Source organism: Podarcis melisellensis (genome assembly GCF_964234715.1).
Source record: "Podarcis melisellensis genome assembly, chromosome: 3".
NCBI lineage: Eukaryota > Metazoa > Chordata > Lepidosauria > Squamata > Lacertidae > Podarcis > Podarcis melisellensis.
This window is the reverse complement of record NC_138530.1, coordinates 15,603,882-15,627,290: the sequence shown is the minus strand read 5'-3', so window position 1 is coordinate 15,627,290 and position 23,409 is coordinate 15,603,882. Positions and strand designations below refer to the sequence as shown.

At 43.0% G+C, this 23,409-nt stretch overlaps 1 protein-coding gene across 14 annotated transcripts; it reads left to right on the top strand.

Annotated features, from left to right (window-relative positions):
- The first annotated feature begins 370 nt into the window (after nucleotides 1-370).
- On the top strand, nucleotides 371-21,620 carry LOC309365919 (uncharacterized protein). Of its 14 annotated transcripts, none has more exons than XR_014166282.1 (5): nucleotides 1,007-1,872; nucleotides 2,089-2,200; nucleotides 7,209-7,471; nucleotides 16,250-16,364; nucleotides 21,160-21,620. XR_014166282.1 is itself a non-coding variant. In XM_081904534.1 (4 exons), exons 1-4 carry the CDS (start codon nucleotides 1,244-1,246, stop codon nucleotides 21,254-21,256), a joined length of 429 nt encoding a protein of 142 aa, XP_081760660.1. In that variant the 5' UTR covers nucleotides 1,007-1,243; the 3' UTR covers nucleotides 21,257-21,620. The 14 variants fall into 14 exon arrangements, 1 of the variants encoding a protein (XP_081760660.1); XR_014166287.1 differs by having other exon boundaries at nucleotides 2,089-3,659; nucleotides 21,160-21,614; XR_014166291.1 differs by lacking the exons at nucleotides 7,209-7,471; nucleotides 16,250-16,364; nucleotides 21,160-21,620 and adding exons at nucleotides 371-492; nucleotides 4,735-5,280 and having other exon boundaries at nucleotides 1,778-1,872; nucleotides 2,089-4,676.
- The last annotated feature ends 1,789 nt before the right edge of the window (nucleotides 21,621-23,409 follow it).

The window sequence follows — 23,409 nt, the reverse complement described above, 5'->3', positions numbered from 1 at the left end:
AGCGCGCGCTTTCCCCTCCCTCCCCCTTCCCCCAGCCTCAAATATCGCCGCTTTCGTGCCCCCCCCGTCTCTCTCTCTCTCGAGGGAGTCGCCCACAGCTCCCCCTGGCCCGGCTTCGGCTTAAGCCCGTCGCCGCTCCGTGGCAGGAGGAGCCATTGACACTGCCAGGGAGAGAGAGAGAAGGAGGGAGGGGGAAAAAAAAGGCAGGCAAGCAAGGCAAGGCAAACTCCCCCCCACCCTCAACCCCGGCGCGCGCGCGCCTTCCTCCTCTCTCTGCTCCCCCTCCCTTATTCCCTTCTCTCCTCACTCACCACACATTATACACACACACACATACAACTCGCTCTCGCTACGGGCAAGGCGGGCCTCGTCGTCGTCCTCCTCCTCCCACCCTCACCCAATCCTCGCCTCCCGCACGGAAGGAGCGACGCGGCTCGGCCAATGGCGCCCTAGCTTGCATGCCGCGTCCGAGGGGCGGCGGGTCCTGAGGAGGTGGAGAAAGCGGGGGGGGGGGGGAAGGCTGCCGCTTGGTGGGAGGGGAGATGGCGGGGCGGGGTGGCTGGAGGAGGAGGCCGCATAAAGGGACGTACATATAAAGGGCCGAGGCTAGAAGGAGGGAGGATCTGCCGAGGGACAGGGAAGCGTTGGGAAGAAGAAAGGGGGGGGGGACGCTTGGCTTCAGTTTACCTCAGAGATTAAAGATTTGAAACGCGCCTGCCTTTGGGTTGTCAGTTGGCGGCGGTTTGACGGGGGGGGGGTCCATAAAGGATTTTCGAAAGTTATTAAACGCTCCTGTAGGGATTCGAGTTGCCTCACGTCGGAAGTGCCCAGCGTCTTTGAGGGAACAGGGGACTAGATGGGCCGCTGGCCTGATCCAGCCGGGCTCGTGTTCTTATGCATTGCGATAAAGGGCCTTTATCCCAGAGAAAGATTGGGGAGGGGGTTAAAAAGAAAGAGAGAAGAAGGTTTCTTCTCCTCCTCCCCCCCCGTCCCCGCTTAGGTAGGAGGGAAATTTAAGGAGAAGGGGTGAGAAACGGGGCGGGAATAATATTAGCATAAATTATTACGACCGGTGATCTCATGGAGAGAAAATGATTAATCTGTTCCTGGGGCGCGCGGGGGAGGGGGCTGGCAGAAAGACACGGATCTAGGCAGGCACGCACGTGCAAAGGGAAGAGCAGACCTGACAGCTCGGCCCTTCTAAGGAGAGCCCGATTTTTGCTCCTCATGCTGGCTGGGTGGCATGTGGGAGCGGAAACCTCTGGCTCGTGTGGGCACCAACCAACTGTGGAAGCAGCTGCAGAGTAGAAAGAAAACCTTGGTGGAAACCAGGCTGAAGAGCGCGCGCGCAGGGCGCGAGGAAGGGTAGGTAGGTGTGGAGCCATTTTTGGAAGCGCATTTTTGCATTGCTCCAGATCCCCTACATGTTCTGGTCGCCCCTGCTGCTCCTTACCCTTCTGTGCAGTTTCTCGCTCCTCTCTGTTGCCTCGCTGCTGTTTCAGAGTGAACAGGTGTGGGGTTCTTTTGTTGCTTCTATGGAGGGAAATGCTATGCTTTCCTCTTTTGATGCTACAATCCATAGGGTTGTGGTGGTTTCTGCCATCAGCAGTGCTTCCTATGGTCTTAACAGCAGATACTGTTATCTCATAGAGTAATATAATGTGAAGGTGGCTGAAATTAAATCAAAACTTAAAACCTAGAGTCTAATTGGAGGGGGTATTACTGAAACGTTCCTTAAATGACTCAAACTTACTCTGAAAGCCTTGTCCTGAAACAGGATTCAGTGGACTAAAAGCACCTGTAAATTCCAAGAATTTGTTCGTACTGCGATGACACATCAGATGACATCCATGAAATTGCCTCATGTTTCTTGTGAGTATATAATATTTGTTGCTAAAACCCATTGTGGTTCCAAAGATCTGCTCTGGGGAATGAAATTATTTTGCATACCACTTGAACTAGCAGTTGTCGTACAAAATTAGGATCTGGCTCTTGAAAAAATGGCAGAATATTATTATTGTTATTGTTATTTGTTGCCTATCTGACTGGGTTGCCCCAACAAGTTACTATAATTTTATTGCTTCATAGTGATGTGGCCAGATACTTTCAAGTTACCTTTATTATGAGGACTAGAAACATTTCTGTAGTGAGAACTCAGATTCTTGGACAAAAGCTGGAAAAGAGCTGGAAACTAAAATAAGTTTTCCATTGTCAATTAATATGCCTCGGAAACAAATTTGTATAGTCTTTGGCTTCAAGTGTCCAAAATATTCCAGAAGCAAAGGGTAGTGTTTGCTGTGTTTTCTATACGAGATGGAAAACAAATGTCCATGTTGCTTGGTTGATAGTCATAACATTGAAAACTTTACAGAGCTCGGGTAATTGGAATACATAAAATAGGGGTACCAAATCACAACATGAACGCCAAATAATGTTGTGTGGTACACAATGGTATCTCCTGGATTTTAGCACCTATGATGAAATACTAGTCCCTGGATCCCGGAAGAAGCATGGTTTAATAAATATAAGACATAACATGGTTATTTCCAGAAGGCCATATACTTCTCAGGACCAGGTTATTCCTTATACACCCAGTAAATTGCAATGGTCTGTAGGAGAGTTTCTCCTCCGTTTCCAAGATTTCAGAAGCGTACTCTGCAGTAACTCAAGAGAAAGGCTTTTAGTGTGGCTGCTCCTATTCTGTAGAACAGCATTCCTGTCAGGTAGGAGAAGCACTATTTGCCCTTTCTGAGAAAGATTGAAAAAGACATTTTTGTTTTGACAGGCTTTCCCAGCTGGATAAATGGGTATTTACCCTGACTGTCCACTTGTTAAGAGATTTAGTCTTATTTTAATTGTACTTGTTTTGTGTTTTTTAACTGTTTTTAATTATGTATAAATTGAAACGGTGGTTTACAAGGTGATTATACTGATAATACTAATAATCCTCTGTACACTACTTTGCTTGGTGTTTGTTTTTATTTCTGCTGACTGCTTATATGCTGCTCTGCTGTATCATGATGTAGGAATGTTTTTGTTTTAATAGTCTTACTGTAATTATTTAATCTTTCTGTAAGTTGCCCAGGTAAGCTGTTAAAGGATGGGGTGTAAATCAAATAAATACAATGCAATACAATGTGTTTGTTTATTTTATTTTCTTCCTCCAAGGAGCTGATAGTTGTATACACAACCCCACTTTTTCCCCCCTTATGTGATGGGTTTGGCTGAATGGTACTGATTTTCCCAAGGACATAGCCTATGCAACCCTATACTGTACTTAACCTACTACACCAGATCTGGAGATGTGGAAAGGGCACCAAATTGTAAACATGCTCAGCCTGGGAGGGGAGCAGTTTTTAAAGTATTTCCCTTCCAGTAAAAGTCAACAGGAGGGAAATCCCTTACAGTGGGTCTGGGGGCTGGGGTAATGTTGCACCATCGCTGAAGGTTGGCCATAGCTTGAAGGGTATCAGATTTGTTATGTGTATGCTCTTCCCCTGTGCAGCCCACACCTCCACTCCATGTCGTCTGCTGGTGTATGGGAGGATTTTACCAGCTATCTGTCATACTGGCGGCATATCTCAAGTTCTGCCACTGTAACAGCTTCCTCCGATTCCTGTGGGCCATTCAGCAGATCTCAATAACGTTGCTTATGGTGAGTTCCATGGCAGGGGTGATTGCTGAGCTCTCTGGTCAAAATCCTATACACTCTCCACCAAAACATGGAGTAGTCTTGCACTGGTTATTTGTTTCAGCACAGTGGCAGTGCCATTAGCATTGTTTTCTGTCCTCAAGGTTAACCCTACTGCAAGGGGTACAGCTGTTCAGAGCTATTACAACATAAATAAAAATAAGAGAGAAACCTTCAAAGTAAATAGGGGGAAAATGTCAGCACAATGTCAGAATATTGCTGGGCCGGGATATCTCATTCTTTCCCCATCACTACCTGCACCCTCCATGCTGAAAGATATATGTAGTAGAAAAGTGCTCAAAACTTCAAAAGTTGCTAAAAGAATAAGTTATTTTTTTAAAAAAAACCAAAATGATGCAAGCAGAGGCTGTTGAATTGCTTACTACCAGTTGTATCAGTTGCACTTTATGCAGAACTCCAGAGTGTAATAGGTCTTCCAGTTGTGAATGTGGACATGGAATTTACACTTTCTTAATGACAAAGTGCTGTGGCTTGATAAATGGGCCAGTGTGACAGTTCCTACAAAAGACCCTATCTTGAGAGAGATCTGGGTTCTCAGCAACAGGTGAGTAACCAATATGCACTTCTAGATATTTTAGAATGTATTTATCTTTATTGTTAATCGCTTCACAGGAAGTGATGCATAAATGAAATAGTAATAGAAGCTGTAAAGCGCTTAATAAAAAGAACCCCTATGTAGCATGCATAAATACAATGCAAAACAATTATCAGTAATATACACATTAAATCAGAAAGTTTTAAAAACCAAGTGCATAGTTAATTAGATTATGTCCTGGTAGACTTACCAGATCAATTAATTTTTTAACAGGCATCTGAAGCACTACAAGGGTGCTTGCCTCATGTTAATAGGCAGGGAGTTCCAAAGCACACTGGAAGTTCAACTCACAGCTGTGGAGTGAATATCATATGGCATCTGTAAAAGCTCTAGTTGACAAAGCTGGATCCAGAAGCACCCACACACTGTGTATTTGGGACCTAGGCCCCAAATAACTGAAAGATCACCTCCCTACAGACCCTCTCAGGTGTTAAGATCAGAAGAGGGAACCCTCTTGGTAGTTCTACCACCCTCAGAGGTTTGGGGAATGGTAACACAGGAGAGGTCATTCTCTGTGGCAGATCCAACATTGTCAAATTCCCTCACCACAGAAGTAGTGTCCTGTACTTTCATTCTATGGCTGAGGCTGTAGCCCACCCTGGAACTTTCTGATGAAGAGTGGGTAACAAACAAACAAACTCCTTCAGATAGGAGCACAGTCCCATCCAAGACAAGCAATTGGCCTGTTTTTTTGACACAAGAGCCAGTCACTCCACTGGGATTTAAGCTCAGTTTAGTTGCCCTCATCTAGAAATGGTTTAAAAAAAAATCTAGAACAACCATGGTGTCCAGGCACTGGTGCATAGCCTAGAGAGTCAGTGTAGGAGAATGTGCCATGGTCATTGCTATCAAAAGCTGAAGTGACACTGAAGGAGCAAGACCGCACTGTCCTTTTTCGGCTCTCGATAGAGGTCATCCATAGGGTAACCAAGGCCAATTTGGTCCCATAGCAAGGCCTGAACCCAGATGGGTCCTAGAATGGTTACAATGTATCAGCAAAGCAAGTGGAATTTGCCACTGATTGGTAGGTGGTCCAAGCCAATGGGTGTAGGGCTGGCGTTTTTAGGACTGGCCACACCATTGCCTCTTTCAAGGCGGCAGAGACTGACAGGCATCAAGAGGGTATGTAGTCAATCAGAGAATAATGCATTTTATTTGTGTCATGTGAGTGCATAAACTGAAAGGGATCCTACAGGGCATTGCAAGAAATGGCATTAGGCACTTCAGTTGGAACTGCAACAACTGCGGAGTCAAGGTCTCTCCAAAGCCGAGCAATTTTATTCTAAAAAAATGCAGTTAGTTGGTTACAGCAGGTTCTTGAAGGCTCCAGGGGTCCCTCCTCCACAGCAACCTCTGAATACTCAAAAGAGCTTGGCTTGCTGGCTGCTAGAGGATGCAGCACAGGTTACAAAGTATGCTTCTTTTGCTGCCTATATTTTCACATGGCACACACAGTTATGTGCCCTAACCAGTGTTCAGTTGACCTTAGAACAGGCCTTGAGCTTTTCCTTGCAATGAATGAATATTGATCACTGGTATAATACAGTCTGACAAACAGCCTTAATGGAAAAGTTGTTGTACAAACTGAAGAGGGCAAGGGGAGAGAAAAAACAAGGTCATTTTACACAGCTTGAGTATGATTTTATTAAATATACAAAGGGAGCAACACGTGGATGAGAAATACCTACAGCATATATTGCAATATGGCATAGATAAGCAGGAACTACTCATTAGCTCATTCCTATTCTTGTGTGTTTTCCAAGTTGATTTATTGAAGAGTTCATTGGACTGGTATACTGTAATCACCTCAGTAATATGTACTGTAAAATAATACGTTTAGTATTTTACACACCCCGTGACTCGCTTTTTGTCAGTCGTGTCATGTCTTGTTACTTATGTGTGTACAATTTTGCAACAGAAATAAATATATTAGAACTATAGAACAAGACTTGATCTCTAGTCTACATCCATATTACTTCATAGTCCGTAATTCCTCAAAATACCAGGGAGCTGCTTGAGCTCTGCAACACTGAAGAGGAAGCCCAGGAGCAATTGTGTCAACTATCTGCCTTATCTGAATAATAATAATAATAATAATAATAATAATAATAATAATAATAATAATAATAATAATTTTTAATAGCCCTCCCATCTGGCTGGGTTGCCCCTGCCACTTTGGTTGACTATGAAGCAGGGTGTCAAATTGGCTGGAAAAAGACCATGGCCTATCTCAGTATACATGATCTTGTTACATGATCACACACTAGATTGTAATTTGGATTGTGTTGTTTTCCCACTGTTCCTTCAATGAGGTGAGGGTGATATATGTGGTTCTTCATGCGGTACTTTATCCCAACATTCCTGTTAGGTAAGTTAAGCTGAGATGTAGTTATAGCTCAAGATAACCCAATGAGCTTTATGACTGCCTTAGAGATTTGAAACCAGCTCTCCCAAATCCAGCACTCCCAACTGCCATGCCATACTGACTCTCTGGCTCATATATTTGGCTGTTTGCTGATATCTGCCTGTTTCTCCATGTTATGGGAGTGTGAACTAGTTACAAGCCAGTATTAACTGGATACACATATACATAGGTAGGAAAGCATTACTTTATCTGCCTGTCATAGGAAAACATTAATTTCTCTGCCTGTCATAGTCTAGCCATTCTCCGAATTCAGCAGATGTATACCTCTAACCAGCAGATACTGGGGATAAACGGGAACGGCTGTTGCACTTTTTTCCTGCGGTATTTGATTGGCCTCTGTTGGAATAGCAGATGGAGAAAGACAGTGCCCCCCAAACCATATCACATTGGTGTGAGGATGAATGGGGAACATTGCCTAGTGCATTGAACGTTGATGAAAGCACATTGATTCTTGACACAAACTATTGCTTTTGTAGCTCAAGAACTAAAGCAAAGGAATTCCTGTCCCCCTATGATATAAGAATGTTGTGACTCGTATTCAACAAGAAAAAAAATTAGGACTTGTGAGTATTACTTCATCAAGATGATTATCCTAGCCTGCATGGCCCAGCAAGCGGTGTGAAGGAGCTCCATGATACAATTCAGCAACTAAATCTAACAAATGTAACCCTGAGCAATGCCTGGAAGGGGAAACTACCTTGAATCTATAGCTGCTCTGTTCTCCTGAGAGGAAATGTGCGTCATTGTAATCAATGCACTATTTGTTGGGTTGATAGCCAATCATGTATTGATACCAACGCTTCTGAAATGTGGCCTCATCGTCTGATGAAATCTGATTAGGCTCACCCATAATATAGTTGCTTCTCTCATTGCCACTCACAAAACGTCAAATTGTGGGATCCACTTTTCCCCTTTGGAATCGGTGTAATAGCTAGGAATGCTGGAAGAAGTTCACCAAATCCAATTCTCTTGTCTGCCCCTTGAAATCGAGTTTCCTCAAGGAGCTTAATTTGCTTTCCAGGGTGAATTTGGATTCTGTGTACCGGTACTTGTTCGTCCAGGGATCACTTGGTCCAAGTATGAAGCCATATTTTTAGTGGTATGTATTCGGCAGTGAGAGATTTTACTTTCTTGGGCTCCATGATCACTGCAGATGGTGACAGCAGTCACAAAATTATGGTAAAAGACGCCTGCTTCTTGAGAGAAAAGCAATGACAAACAGCATCTTAAAAAGCAGAGACATCACCTTGCCAACAAAGGTCTGTATAGTTAAAGCTATGGTTTTCCCAGTAGTGATGTATGGAAGTGAAAGCTGGACCATAAAGAAGGCTGATCACCGAAGAATTGATGCTTTTGAATTATGGGGCTGGAGGAGACTCTTGAGAGTCCCATGGACTGCAAGAAGATCAAACCTATCCATTCTGAAGGAAATCAGCCCTGAGTGCTCACTGGAAGGGCAGATGTGAAACTGAGGCTCCAATACTTTGGCCACCTCATGAGAAGAGAAGACTCCCTGGAAAAGCCCCTGATGTTGAGAAAGATGGAGGGCGCAAGGAGAAGGAGACGACAGAGGACGAGATGGTTGGACAGTGTTCTCGAAGCTACCAGCATGAGTTTGACCAAGCTGCGGGAGGCAGTGGAAGACAGGAGTGCCTGGTGTGCTCTGATCCATGGAGTCATGAAGAGTCGGGCACGACTAAACAACAACAATTCGGTTTTATGTTTATGTTACAGTGCTTTCTTATCTAGACATACATGACTTGCACACAAAAACAGACTCCCTTTTATTTGTTTCTACCTGCCTTGTTTATATTTTCTGTGGGTAAAAAGGTAAAGGTACCCCTGCCCGTACGGGCCAGTCTTGACAGACTCTAGGGTTGTGCGCTCATCTCACTCTAGAGGCCGGGAGCCGGCGCCGTCCGCAGACACTTCCGGGTCACATGGCCAGTGTGACATCGCTGCTCTGGCGAGCCAGCACCAGCGCAGCACATGGAACGCCGTTTACCTTCCCGCTATAAAGCGGTACCTATTTATCTACTTGCACTTTAAGGGTGCTTTCGAACTGCTAGGTGGGCAGGAGCTGTGACCGAAAGACGGGAGCTCACCCCGCCGCGGAGATTCGAACCGCCGACCATACGATCGGCAAGTCCTAGGCACTGTGGTTTTACCCACAGCGCCACCCGCGTTCCCCTTTCTGTGGGTAGCTTGCAGAAATAATACTCTGTCACCGGTAGTAAGCAGCAGGGTGGGATGCAGACACTGACCTTACCTCCTAGCAGGTGAGTCGATACTGCTTCCTGGGAGGGAGGGCAGTGTGATGCAAATGTAAGGCACTGGATTGGTTACACTAGAGCATTTTCATTGTAAAACAACGTGAAGCTTCAAAACTGAATACAAGTAGTCTAAAAAACTTGAAGTTATTTAATTTATTTTATAAATCTGTGCCTATGCAGATTTTTAAGGGGAAATCCTTTAAAACCTATGTGGAAGCATCAAGGTAAAAAATAAAAATAAACTGCCTTTGAGGCAGTGCTGCTTCTGTTCTTGTAAAAGCTACTTATTGCCTTTTAAAAAGTCCAAATATAGATCGTCCAGCTGCCCACAGCCTGGTGTGGCTACTGCACGAGACTCCTTGCTGCCACAAAATTTGACTGCAAGATGGCAAGGCCCTCTGGGTGTGACAGGACTTGATGGACATTCCATCACTCTCAGGGAGAATTTTATGGAAAAAACACAGCTGCCTACATGTAAAAACTCAGGACAATGTCCTGAAGGGATCGTCAGACTGCAGATTCTGCAATGGACGCGTGATCTGATCTGATCCACCCAGATAAAATCAGGCAAGTTTGCTTTTGAATCCAAGTTTGACAGGTCCTTTTCTTATCCCTGCACAACATTTACCCCAGTCAGTGCCTTGGCTCTCATTGGCTAAAATACTGAAACGTGAACATTTGGGCAGAGATAACTTTAACATTCATAAGTAAAAATGGTTACAGGCTTTTTAAATTTTGATAATTGAGAATCCAGGGAGATTTCTTCCTGGACGATTTATGCAATCCAATATTAGATGTGTGATTAATGTATTAGAATATTTGGATATTAAAATTGATACACCAGCAGCTATTATGTTGGTGGATGCTGAAAAAGCTTTTGATAATGTGTCCTGGAAGTTTATGAAAAAATTAATGGAAGAAATCGGACTGGGAGAAAATATTTGTAAAGGAATAAATGCCATCTATTCGGAACAATATGCAAAATTGATCATCAACGGAAGAATTACTGAGGAGTGCAAAATAAACAAGGGAACCAGACAGGGCTGCCCACTATCACCACTGATATTTATTTTGGTGATGGAAGTCTTGAACAATCAGATAAGAAAGGATCAGCTTGTTAAAGGCATCACTCTGGGAAACAAAACATATAAAATTAAAGCTTTTGCGGATGATTTACTTGTTATGACTGAAAACCCTAAAGAAAGTCTGAAAAGAGTGCTGGAATTGATTAAAGAATTTGGAGAAGTGGCAGGCTTCAAGCTGAATATAACAAAAACAAAAATGCTTGTTAAAAATGTAACCACAGAAGAAAAGGACGATTTAGAAAAAATATTGGGCCTGAAAATCTCCTCAAAAGCGAAATACCTGGGTATTTGGATCACCCCCAAGAACATAAACTTATTTCAGGATAATTACACCAAAACTTGGTTAGAGATTAGAAAAAACTTTGTAACCTGGAGTAAACTAAAATTAACATTTCTGGGTAGGATTTCCATTATAAAGATGAATGTGCTTCCAAAATTAATCTTTTTATTTCAAATGATTCCAATACTGGGCGAAGCAGGTTGTCTCAAGATATGGCAAAGAGAAATTTCCAAATTCCTGTGGGAAGGGAAGAAACCTAGGATTAAACACCTGATCTTAATAGACATAAAAGAGAGAGGAGGCTTTTCCCTACCTGACCTAAAAGTTTACTACGAGGCAGCCTGTTTCACCTGGCTAAAAGATTGGTGCACGTTGCAGGATTCGGACCTCCTGGACCTGGAAGGTTTTGACAACCGTTGGGGATGGCACGCCTACCTAATTTATGGAAAAGCGAAAATTCATAAAAACTTTACCAACCATATAATAAGAAAGTCACTCTTTGCTGTATGGGAAAAATATAAAGACCTGATGGAGCCTAAAGTCCCATGGTGGACTTCTCCAGTAGAAGCCATAGCAGTAAAACGGAAAAATAGGAAAGCTGGCCAACATATAAAATACTTCTAAAAAATGAAGATAACGAAATAAAATTTAAAAGCTTTGAGGAAATAAGAGACCACATTTCAGACTGGTTCCAATACCATCAGTTATTTGAAAAATTTAAATCTGACAAACAAAAGGGGTTCTCAACAGAAATTTCCCGATTCGAATCTGATCTTGTAAATTCTAAAAGAAAAACTCTTTCCAAAACTTACCGGACAGTCAAGGAGGAGGAGGTAACAGTGGCAATGGTGAGATGGTCCCAGGATTTTGGCCACTCAATAACCATGGCCCAATGGGAAAATTTATGGAAGATCAATTGGAAATTCACAAATTGTTACACGATTAGAGAGAACTTTCAAAAAATGCAACATTGATGGTATCTAACACCATGGAAGCTTTCAAAAATGTATAAAAGTGTATCAAGTAATTGTTGGAGATGCGGAGACTCAGGAACATTCTACCATATGTGGTGGATATGTAGGAAAATACAGGTATTCTGGGAGCGTATACATGCAGAACTGCAAAAAATGCTAAAGATCTCTTTCAATAAAAAACCAGAGGCCTACCTCCTGGGAATAACAGATTTGGATATTCAACAAAAGAGGAAGGGTATCTTTATATATGCGACAGCAGCAGCAAGAGTTTTGATCGCAGCAAAATGGAAGAGTAGTGAAATCCCCTCTATTCAAGTTGGATCCAAAAGCTGACAGAATATGCTGAATTAGATGGTTTATCAGAAAAAATAAAGAATAAATCAAAACAGGAATTTGTTTCTAAATGGGAGGTTTTTAAAGAATATCTGAAAAATAAATATAGTAGTTTAAATTCTGTTGCAGCATTCAAGGAACTTCAGTAATAGTTGCAAGGTAGATATAAGAAATTAGATTTAATGACAATAAGTTTAATTATGGAAAAAAATGTGTATTGGCAATAAGTAATATGAATTTGAAGTATGGAATAGACGGCAGTGTTAAGACCAATAGATGTTTTATTGTTTGCTAAGAATATCATGTGTCTATGGTTATTTTTGTAATTTGTGTGTAATTTGGTATTTGTGTTTTTTGTTTGTTTGTTTTTCTTGTTGTATAAATAAAAATTAAAAAAGAGAGAGAGAATCCAGGGAGGAGACTTATAATATATTTCAAAAGCATGATCCATTGTGAAACCCTCTTCACAATCTATCAATTAATTACAGCTAGATGATTGTTAGCCTTTATTAATCAGAAATATACTTTGGTTGAGAAATTGGACTAATCATTAAGTTGATGCCTCTGTAGCAAAGTGAATTGATTTAAATCAAGTTTTTCATTGATTCTTATATTTCCTAAACAATGGTGCAAATCTGACCACTAATCCACAACTAAATAGAGTATTAGTTACATTGTCACAGTCTTATAATGAAGCATTGCATCTGGCAGACCATACAATTTGCATGAGCTTCTCCCACCCTTTTCTCTGCTATAGAGGGAAAGTGTTTAAAATATTTCCAAATAGGGTAATTCTTATGACCAGCAACTATGATGGTACTACCACATTTGGGCACCATACTAACCACAGTTTAGTGTTGTAGGAGCAAGCCAAAATGGGCAGCAATGAGCCTCTTGCTTGCTTCTGCAAGCCCTCCCTTCCCTTCTCTCCCATGTAGTTGGGAGGAGGAAGTCAGAAGATTTCACTTCAGCTTTTGATCAACTTTGGTTTGTGATTTTGTCCCCACCAACCAACTATAGCTAGCATTAACTCATTTATTTCTAACAAGCTAGCTTGAAAGCTGTAGTCTCTTTCCCTGGACAAGTCATATATCTGAGAATTAAGATTTTCCTTCCTTTCATGAGATCGTGAAATGCCAAGAGCACAGAACCAGCAAAGGAGTGTTATATAGTTCCCACTCCTACAGAAGATGTTTTATGACCTATTACTCCCGTGACTCAATCTGGAAATCAGATCCTTTGCCTCCTCACTAAATTATTTCTACTTAGCTTTTTGGAGACCATGTGTGTTATTTTTGGGAGAAGCCTTTCATATACATATATCTTATTTCTTCTGTGTATAAAACAAATGATGATTTATGCTTTAGCTTCTCCAAAGTCAGGAATTTTATCTAGAATTTTACAGTCTACTAAACTTGTATTTAGATTTCTTCCATTTTGAAAAAAAAAATCTGAATAAATTGCAAAGCAATTAGCACATAAACCACCAGATTACCTGTATTTTCCCGTGTATAAAACTATTTTTTCCCAAATTTTAAAAGTTTAAAATTGGAGGTCGTCTTCTACGTGGAATGTTGCGATTATTTATTTCTTAATTTGGGGCTCAAAAAATAAGGGTCGTCTTATACATGGGGGTGTCTTATACACGGAAAAATACGGTACTTTTCATAAAGCAGGTGAAAATACTTAATGTTAAAATACCATCTTGTCAATAAATGCCAGTCAAAGTAAAAGAGACTTGCAATGTTTCCAGATTTCCAGTTAGAAAATGAGCATGTCTCTTGGGCAACAGAACTGTCACCTAGCAGTAAGAGCCTCCCAGGCAATTTATGTTGACTGTGTCTTAATGCACATGTGTCTTAATGCACCTTATTTGATTGTATCCTTACCGGTTCCTGGAAGAAATTGCTGTATATAAGAATGTGAAGTACTGGGTGTGTTCTTTTTTAATATTTTAAAATTTTATTTCTTAATAAATGATACAGAAAATGGAAATAAACAAACAGTGCCGATTAAAATAAATACATATACCCCCTGCAGTGTAAACATAGACCCTACAAATACAGAAAACAACTTCTTTACTAAATTCGTCAACTTCTAAAATAATTTTCCAAGCTGAAATTAATGTGGTTTCCTCTTAATCTTTAATTCCCAATTCTGCTACATTAGATCAAAGGTGTCTTAGAAGACACAAAAAAATACATTCCTATAAATTTAATAACAATAACAAAAATTACCATTGTACATTGATGGTGCATTATAAACAGTCCATCTTCTTTTGCCATTCTAGCCTAAAACAATTAACGGTTTAGTGGACCCACAAGAATCTCAGTGAGACACTTAAACACAATTGCGACAGATCTGTGCAAGCGTTACAACTTCTTAGCAACGGTATCTGGAGAGGAGGACCTCAGACATATACTCAGATCCTAGAACTTCCTGAAATTGGGAATTGTTTGAGCTGGAGCTTAAAAGTCCCTTCCTTGGAAATATTAATTGGAAATAATAATTGAGGGAACTAGACTACCTTTATTAACATGAGTTCCCAAGCCAACATTTACCCAGGTAACACCAATACAGGATTTGAAGGAATATCTATAGATAAGTAGGTGACGTATAAATGCCAGGCCAGACCTTTTGTTCCTTAGCCAAAGTTGCTTTCAGTTTTTGAGCCTAGGAAAAATATTGCAATTGACTTGAACAGAGGGCATTTGCAGGTAAGAACTGGTGGTTTGGAAAGGCTTGAGCACAACCTGTCTGTTGACTGTCCCCTGCAAGTATCCTTGCATTTGTGTACTTCTGTCCTAAGAGAGCAACTCTGAAACAATCAAATGGGAAGTTTTGGAACAGTTTAAATTCACTGATGGGTCAGTAATCTGATCCATAGTGGACAGTCACACCTCTCAACTTCTACAGAATCCCCAAAGTTGTATGCCATGTGGTAGCTCAACAGCGCAAAATATTGAGCTGCCTCTCTAAGTAATACAGTCATACCTCGGGATAAATATGTTTCAGCTTGAGTGCTTTTTGGGTTGCCCTCCGCGGTGACCCGGAAGTAACGGAGCGCGTTACTTCCAGATTTTGCCGTTGGAAATGCGCAGACAGTCAAAATGATGCCATGCGCAGAAGCGGCGAAACGCTGTCGCGTCTTACATTCTGTTCGGAATGCGAATGGGGCTCCGGAACGGATCCCATTCGCATCCCGAGGTACCACCGTATACACAAATAATAAAAGTATTCCTGCAACCTAAAAGCAGAGGAAGGGAGGGAAACATTCTATCTCTATGATGATGTATAATCTAGAACAGAGGTAGGCAACCTAAGGCCCGTGGGCCGGATGAGGCCCAATCGCCTTCTTAATCCAGCCCGTGGACGGTCCAGGAATCAGCGTGTTTTTACATGAGTAGAATGTGTGCTTTTATTTAAAATGCATATTTTGGTTACTTGTGGGGCATAGGATTTCGTTCATTTCCCCCCCCAAAAAATATAGTCCGGCCCCCCACAAGGTCTGAGGGACGATGGACCGGCCCACAGCTGAAAAAGGTTGCTGACCCCTGATCTAGAACACAGCATATAGGAAGAGTTAACCCTTTCTTCTCCTGCCAGTAGCCCTATTAATTCCCTCTCTAGCAGTTGCTATTAGTTCTGGGAGGGAAGCGATATTAACTTGCAGCAGGGAAAAGCAATAATAATTGAGGCCATGACATGGGAGGGGGGGCATGTTTAATCCCTCAACCCCCACAGTCCTTATTCTAATCTCTCCTCCTGTTACTTAAGATGTTAAAACTAGACAAAATGCAATCACACCCTTAATGTCTCATCTAGTCTGGCCCTTGCTCTGCTTTAAAAGAAAACAGCAGCGCTGCCCTTACGTTCTTCTAAGAGACAAGGAGATGTGCCTAGCTGTTGAGTATGAACAGGAAGAGTATTTTATTTGCCCCTAGTTTTTGCTTATAACATAATGGTAAAGGTAAATGAACCCCTGGCCATAAGGTCCAGTCGCGGACGACTCGGGTTGCGGCAGTCATCTCGCTTTATTGGCCGAGGGAGCCGACGTACAGCTTCTGGGTCATGTGGCCAGCATGACTAAGCTGCTTCTGGCGAACCAGAGCAGTGCACGGAAATGCCGTTTACCTTCCTACCGGAGCAGTACCTATTTATCTACTTGCACTTTGACGTGCTTTCGAACTGCTAGGTTGGCAGGAGCAGGGACTGAGCAGCAAGTCCTAGGCTCTGTGGTTTAACTCACAGCGCCACCTGCATCCCTGCTTGTAACATACCACTGTCTGAATATCATGAGGTGATTTAAAATGGGGGGGGGGGTCTTGTCTCAGGACGGAGGACTAAATTACATGAGCCATGCAGTCCAATCTTGTGCTTGTTTACATGGAAAAAAAGTCCCACTGTATTACTCTCAGACAAGTGTGCGCAGGATTGCCTACATCTTTGCAGTGATGTGCCTTAGGAGCCAGACATCCCAGCACTGTGCTATCATGTTACGCAGAGCTTCATAAGTAATTTCCTGAGACACTCTGAATACCTCCTCTTTTTATTCCCTGCTTCCTTTTTCAGATGCAGACTGCAACATGGCTGCATTTAACTCTCCTGTTCCATTTTTGGCTGTGCAGAAGAAGCCGCTCTGCTCCTTGTCATCATTTTTTAATTCGTCAGGAAAGCGTGGGGAGCAGTGAGTAACTTCAAGATCATTCTGCACCTTTGATCTTAATTTCCAAATCCTGTAATTTCTTTAAAGTACACACACTTTTCTCCCTCTCGCCACCAAACACACAGACTTATTTGAGTGTTAAACAGGATTTTAATGAGTCCCGCAAGAGAGTGGGAAAAGCAGCTGTTCAAGTTAGTTTCTATAAATAATTCTATATGATCGTTGCTAAACTTTTAAGAGCCACTGCTGGAGCTCGCCTGTTTCCCCTCATATCCTTTGGAAAGCAGGAGTGTGTGACTTTTCGCCCAAGATCTTGCACATATATTCATCACAAGGAAAACGCTGTACTGTGTATCACACGATGCTCTCAATTTAATTATGTTAGACACAAAGTATTCCTGAGTGTGAATACCAACTAGGCATATCTGCACGGAGCTTAATATATATATGTATGTATTTTAGTGAAAAATGAGTATACAACAAAACACATCAATGCTGTATTCAAGACTGGACCTTCCTACGCCCAGTTCATTCTTTCAATAGATGATCGAGCCACAGTTATCCATTCTATTTTAGTTTATTCTTCAGATAATTTAGTAACACCCAAGCTAGACTGCAATGTCTTGTATATAAACCTGCCTCTGAAATGCAACCACAACTTCTATTGGTGCAGAATGGGATGGCCAGTTCATTAAATGTCAACACATTGAATGCAACTACAACACTACTCTGTGTTTAAAGCATTAGTTATGCAGCAAAATGGGCACCCCTCCCATTTAACTCACAATTAGGGAGTTTGAGAGGCATGGACGTAGCCTGCGGGGTGCAGGGGTGCAGCTGCTCCCCCCATCAAGTAAATATAAATACTTAACTAACTGACCAATTGTGTTGCAGAAAACTCGGTTCTGCCCCCCCCCCCACGTTCAGAGGTGGCTTTAGGGCAGCTGCACTGGTCAACTGAACTCAACAGCAGGCGGCGGAGGCAGATTTTTGCCTCGCACAGGGTGCCACTGAAAATTGAAAGGCCAAAATCTGCCCTGGCAAGTTCCATAGTTGATCAAAGGCTCAAAAACCTGAGAAGTTCTCCTGCACAAGCCCTGTTGAAATTAACTGTAGCCATGCAAGAGATGTTTCGATGGGGCTTGTGCAGTAGGCATCTCATAGAGAGAAAACTATAAAAATGAAGAGGCCATATGGGTGCTTTGTGCAATGCATATTTGTTCATATAGGTCTGCGTTCTCCAACCTGGTGCTCTCCAGATGTTCAGCATAGACTGGTGGAGGGTACCAGGTTGTGGGAAACCAATTACAGGATCTAAAAAAAAGGTAAAGGACCCTTGACAGTTAAGTCCAGTCGCGAACAACTCTGGGGTTGCGGTGCTCGTCTAGCTTTACTGGCCAAGGGAGCTAGCGTTTGTCCACAGACAGTTTTTCCGGTTCATGTGACCAGCATGACTAAGCCACTTCTGGCGAAACCAGAGCAGCGCACGGAAACACCATTTACCTTCCTGCTGGAGCGGTACCTATTTATCTACTTGCACTTTGACGTGCTTTCGAACTGCTAGGTTGGCAGGAGCAGGGACCGAGCAGCGGGAGCTCACCCCGTCACACGGATTTGAAATGCCGACCTTTTGATTGGCAAGCCCAAGCGGCACAGTGGTTTACACCACGACACCCATGTCCCCTTGATTACAGGATCTACTACAGTACTAAAAATGTTGTGAGCCAGAATATCAAGGGTCCATTCACCTGCCTGTCTTCCATTGTGATCATGATATACAGAGGAATTTCCACTGATATGTTCCACCCCCGGCCTGTTACGTTCCTGCTCTGTCCCCTTTTGGCACCAAAAAAGCCCATATCTTTGCAAGAATATCATGGGGGTCTATATCAAAAGCCTTCTTGTTAAAAGACAAAAACAAGAACCATTGTTCTAAAAGGTGATGCATGCCAGTTCTTCCCTTGGGTAATGAGAAAAATTTGTCCATAATTATTACACATGCCTGATCATTTTCATATCGTTTATTTATCAAGTGTGCATATCACTCAAGATGTTACGGTACTCTGAATTATCCTCACAATGCGGGACCAGAGATTCTTAGAAGGCTGGAGTAAATACATGAACTATTTGAAAAGTAATTGTAATAAACAGATTACGCTAGTAGGATTGCAAGAAGTTTTGTAAGGATTATTATTTGAAATATTGCAAGAAAGACTATGAGGAGAATTATGAGGTGTTGATGGAAGTCTAAAATATTGTATAAGATAAGAAGTTATGCTATATGATTGTTGGAAATGATATGTTAAAAAACCAATAAAAATGTATAATAATAAAAAAGAATAATTATCCTCACAACGACTCTGGGTGGGAGGTTAGGCTGGGATGGCAGTCTGCTCACCCAAGTCTCCCCAGTGCTAGTCTAGCACTTCATCCATTAAAACTGCACACTTTCCTTTACATATTTAATTGAGATTTTTTTTTAAAAAAAAAAGTCCCAGGGGCTCAGGTAACTGGCTCTGATAAATGGATCTCAAGGTCAGGTCTGGCCCCAGGGGTCAGCAAGATTGGACACTGACTGAGGGTCCCAAGGCCTTGATTACACTGATAGCGTTGGTAGGGACCACGAGGGTCATCTAGTCCAACCCCCTGCAATGCAGGAATTTCAACAAAGGCATCCATGACAGGTGGCCATCCAACCTGTGCTTAAAAACCTACAAGTAAGGAGAGTCCACCACCTCCAGAGGCAGTCCGTTCCACTGACAAACAGCTCATACTGTCAGAAAGTTCCTCCTGATGTTTAGTCGGAATGGGGTCTAGCCTCCAGAGCAGGAGAAAACAAGCTTGCTCTATCTCCCATGGGACAACCCTTGAGATACTTGAAGATGGCCTCTCAATCTTCTCTTTTCTAGACTAAGCATACCAAGCTCTCTCAATTCTTCCTCATAAGCCTTGGTTTCCAGATCCTTGATAATCTTGAATGCCCTCCTCTGCACACATTCCATCTTGTCAATATCCTTCTTAAATTGTGGTGCCCGGAACCTGACATAGTACTCCAGGTGTGGTCTGACCAAGGCAAAATAAAGTGGTACTATTTTATATCCCTTGACCTGGACATTATCCTTCTGTTGTTGCATCCTCAGCATTCTGTGAGGTAAGTAAGTTATTATAATATCCATACTGCACTGGGTCATTGCTGGGAACATAGTGTGCTAGCTGTGATGGCCTGGGACTCAGGCTTGGACTCAGAAGCAGAGGAATCTCAGTCTGCACCGGATCCTTTGCCTCAGGCATCATCTGAACCAAGTCTGGGGCCTGACCCTGAAGAGTTCCAGTCTGCACAGGTTCCCCTGCAACAAGCACCAGCTGGGCCGAGTCAGGGGCCCTGGCTCCAGATGTGGGGATTACCTCATTGCCTTCAGCTGGGCCATCACTTATAGCTGCTCCACTACCAGTTGGGTCAGGGGAGGCTGAGGCGGCCCCTGGGTCTAGTAACCCACCGACGTCTCCCGAGATGCAGAGACTAAGGTCTGAGAGAAGAAGAGACCTGAGTACTCGCAGGAGGAGTGCTCGCCTTTGGGCGAGACAGGGAGGTGAGTCGCCGGGGGATCAGGACTAGCCGTTACCCCAACAAAGATAAAAGGCTGTCGGACCCCGCCCCAGGTTGCGGGAGCAATATTGCTGTATGCCAGATCCTGTACCTGTCCTTTCCTGGTTTCCTGCCTCGTGTCCTGCCTTGGCCTTGTCGGACTGACTCCTAGCGGAACCTTCGGATTTTGGACTGGTCCTGGACCGAGTTTCACGGGTTGCACCCCGGGCCCAGCACACTAGCTAAGTATATATCTATCATCTTCTTTGGCGATCACTCATAGCTGAGTAAGATGAACACGGTCTTAACAGTCAGTCTGTAAGTGACTGTGGAGGCCAATTCTGGATCCACACGTCCTTCCACAGTGGGGACATAGGTTTCAGGGAGGGAGTTGATCACGGTGGAGTTGAGGGGGTTGATCACGGTGAGGGTTTGCCAAATATGCCTTCCTCTTAGCTTGTGTTTTTCCTTTTCACCCTGAGTTTGTGCTTCTTCAAAGTCCACAACACTTTTGATAAAGGCTGTTCTCCGGTTGGAGCACTCGCAGCCCAGTTATCACGGCTTATGTTACATTTTTTAAAATTTGCCTTGTGAGCATCTTTAAAACTCTTTTGTTGTCCTCTGGTATTTCACTTTCCATTCTTGAGTTAAAGTAGTTGATTTGGAAGACAATAACCAGGCATCCGAACAACACAACCAGTCCAACAAAGTTGGTGTTGAAGAATCACTGCTTCAACACTGGTGATCTTTGCTTCTTCCAGTACATATCTTGATCTAGATCATCTATCTATATGTTGGTGGGTATAATATGACTTGGCGCAGGAGCTTCTCTGCACAGACTCCAAAACAATACGTCTCATCAGCTCCCGTCTCCAGCACATGGTTGAAATTTCCAAGGACGGAGCAAAAACATTGTGGGAAGGAAGTCCTCTGCCGGAAGATGTTCTGTATTTGAAGGAGGCCTCTATTGGAAGGGCCCTCTGGTAAAAGTCTAGTTTCAGACAGTAGACATGTTGATAGCAGGCAGAGCAGGCACACAAGGCTCCCTAATGAAGGTGAGGTGCATTACTTTTCTGTTTAAATTATAATAATCATTTCCAAATAATTATAATGAATAATGATGATGAATAAGAAGTCCTAAGTTTGCATCTGTACTTGGAAAATTAACACATGCACATTTCATGCAGATCTTGAGCCCTTATTTGGAGTGGTGCACTTTCTCTTTTTCAGCAATGCGCTAAACGACCTCCCCAGCACCTGTGCAGATGAACAGAGTGCAGCTTCCAAGACTGGGCTTGGCAACTGGAGCCTCGACTTGCATTTATGAGCCTCTGTAAAGCAACTGCACAGAGACATCCAGTGGACAATTGAGAGCAGTGCTTGTCGAAAGGCTGGGAAAAGTTGACACAGGCCTGTCCTACAAAAAGAAAAAAGCTTGTGTTCCTCGCTTATCTAATGTCCTCTATACAGTGGTACCTCGGGTTACAGACACTTAAGGTTACAGACTCCGCTAACCCAGAAATAGTACCTCAGGTTAAGAACTTTGCTTCAGGATGAGAACAGAAATTGTGTGGTGGCCGCATGGCGGCAGCGGAAGGCCCCATTAGCTAAAGTGGTACCTCAGGTTAAGAACGGACCTCCAAAATGAATTAAGTTCTTAACCAGCTTTTGCCAACCTGGTGCCCTCTGCCAAGAGATCTTTTGTTCCCTAGAAAGTGGGAGCTACCAACTCCACTAGCTTGCAAATTCCCAAGGGTAATTAAAGCTGATACTTCGAGCATGATGGCTCTATAAATAAAAAGCATTGCTAAGATCATTAAAAGCAGGGTAATGTAAAGGTAAAGGGACCTCTGACCATTAGGTCCAGTCCTGACTGACTCTGGGTACATCCTCCTTATTTTAGCCTTTTACTGTAAACATATTTTTCTTGTATATTAATAAAACAGGACGGATCAAATGCCAATAGTCCATACAAATATAATATTTTCTCTTCTCTCCTAACATCCCAATATCGTAATATTAAAGCAGGCAGACAGATAGCCATAGCACTGGGACATGTTCTCTGTCTTCGTCCAGTCTGATATCTTAAACCATTTTGTTTCTCTCCCCCACCCCACTTCATAGCTATGGACCTTGGTTACTTGGCTACTATCTCACTCAGAAACTCAAGCATTCCAGCAAGGCAAGGCTAAGCTGATGGTTCTCACAACAGGTGCCAGGATATCACTTGAGCTTGGCAGCCTCCCCAACTTTCCCATAAGATCCGCATTGTTCACAGAGGGCACCAAAATTGCTTTTCCTCTGGACCGACCTTGGAGACCTCCGTGCTCTGTTTAATGACAGGATGGAAAGGTAGACAGTAATCTGTGCCACCTGAGATCTATCAGCCCTCCAGCTGTTTTGGACCACAGATCCCAACAGCTGGTGGGCACCAGGTTGGCAAAGAGGCTGATCCACACCAGGAGCACCTAATGACATGTTTGTGCGTCAAAGAGCCTCATGTCCCTGGTTTTAGGGCCTACCGTTTAGATGTGGATTCTTAATTATTTAATATTGATTTTTTTAATGCAAATATATTGAAGAAAAAAGGGGGAAGGGAGAAAAGGGGGGAACAAGGGAGAAAAGACCAATAGTCAGCTTGTTAGCAGATGCCATAACTCTCCAACAGTTTGACTTCATCCTTGAAGGGTGCAATCTTCAATTGCCTCCCATGACAGATGGATGCCAACCTTTGTTGTTTAGTCGTGTCTGACTCTTCGCGACCCCCTGGACCACAGCACGCCAGGCACTCCTGTCTTCCACTGCCTCATGCTGGTAGCTTTGAGAACACTGTCCAACCATCTCGTCCTCTGTCGTCCCCTTCTCCTTGTGCCCTCCATCTTTCCCAGCATCAGGGTCTTTTCCAGGGAGTCTTCTCTTCTCATGAGGTGGCCAAAGTATTGGAGCCTCAGCTTCAGGATCTGTCCTTCCAGTGAGCACTCAGGGCTGATTTCCTTCAGAATGGATAGGTTTGATCTTCTTGCAGTCCATGGAACTCTCAAGAGTCTCCTCCAGCACCATAATTCAAAAGCATCAATTCTTCAGCGATCAGCCTTCTTTATGGTCCTGCTCTCACTTCCATACATCACTACTGGGAAAACCATAGCTTTAACTATATGGACCTTTGTTGGCAAGGTGATGTCTCTGCTTTTTAAGATGCTGTCTAGGTTTGTCATAGCTTTTCTCCCAAGAAGCAGGCGTCTTTTAATTTTGTGGCTGCTGTCACCATCTGCAGTGATCATGGAGCCCAAGAAAGTAAAATCCCTCACTGCCTCCATTTCTTCCCCTTCTGTTTACGAGGAGGTGATGGGCCCAGTGGCCATGATCTTTGTTTTTTTGATGTTGAGCTTCAGACCATATTTTGCGCTCTCTTCTTTCACCCTCATTAAGAGGTTCTTTAATTCCTCCTCACTTTCTGCCATCAAGGTTGTGTCATCTGCA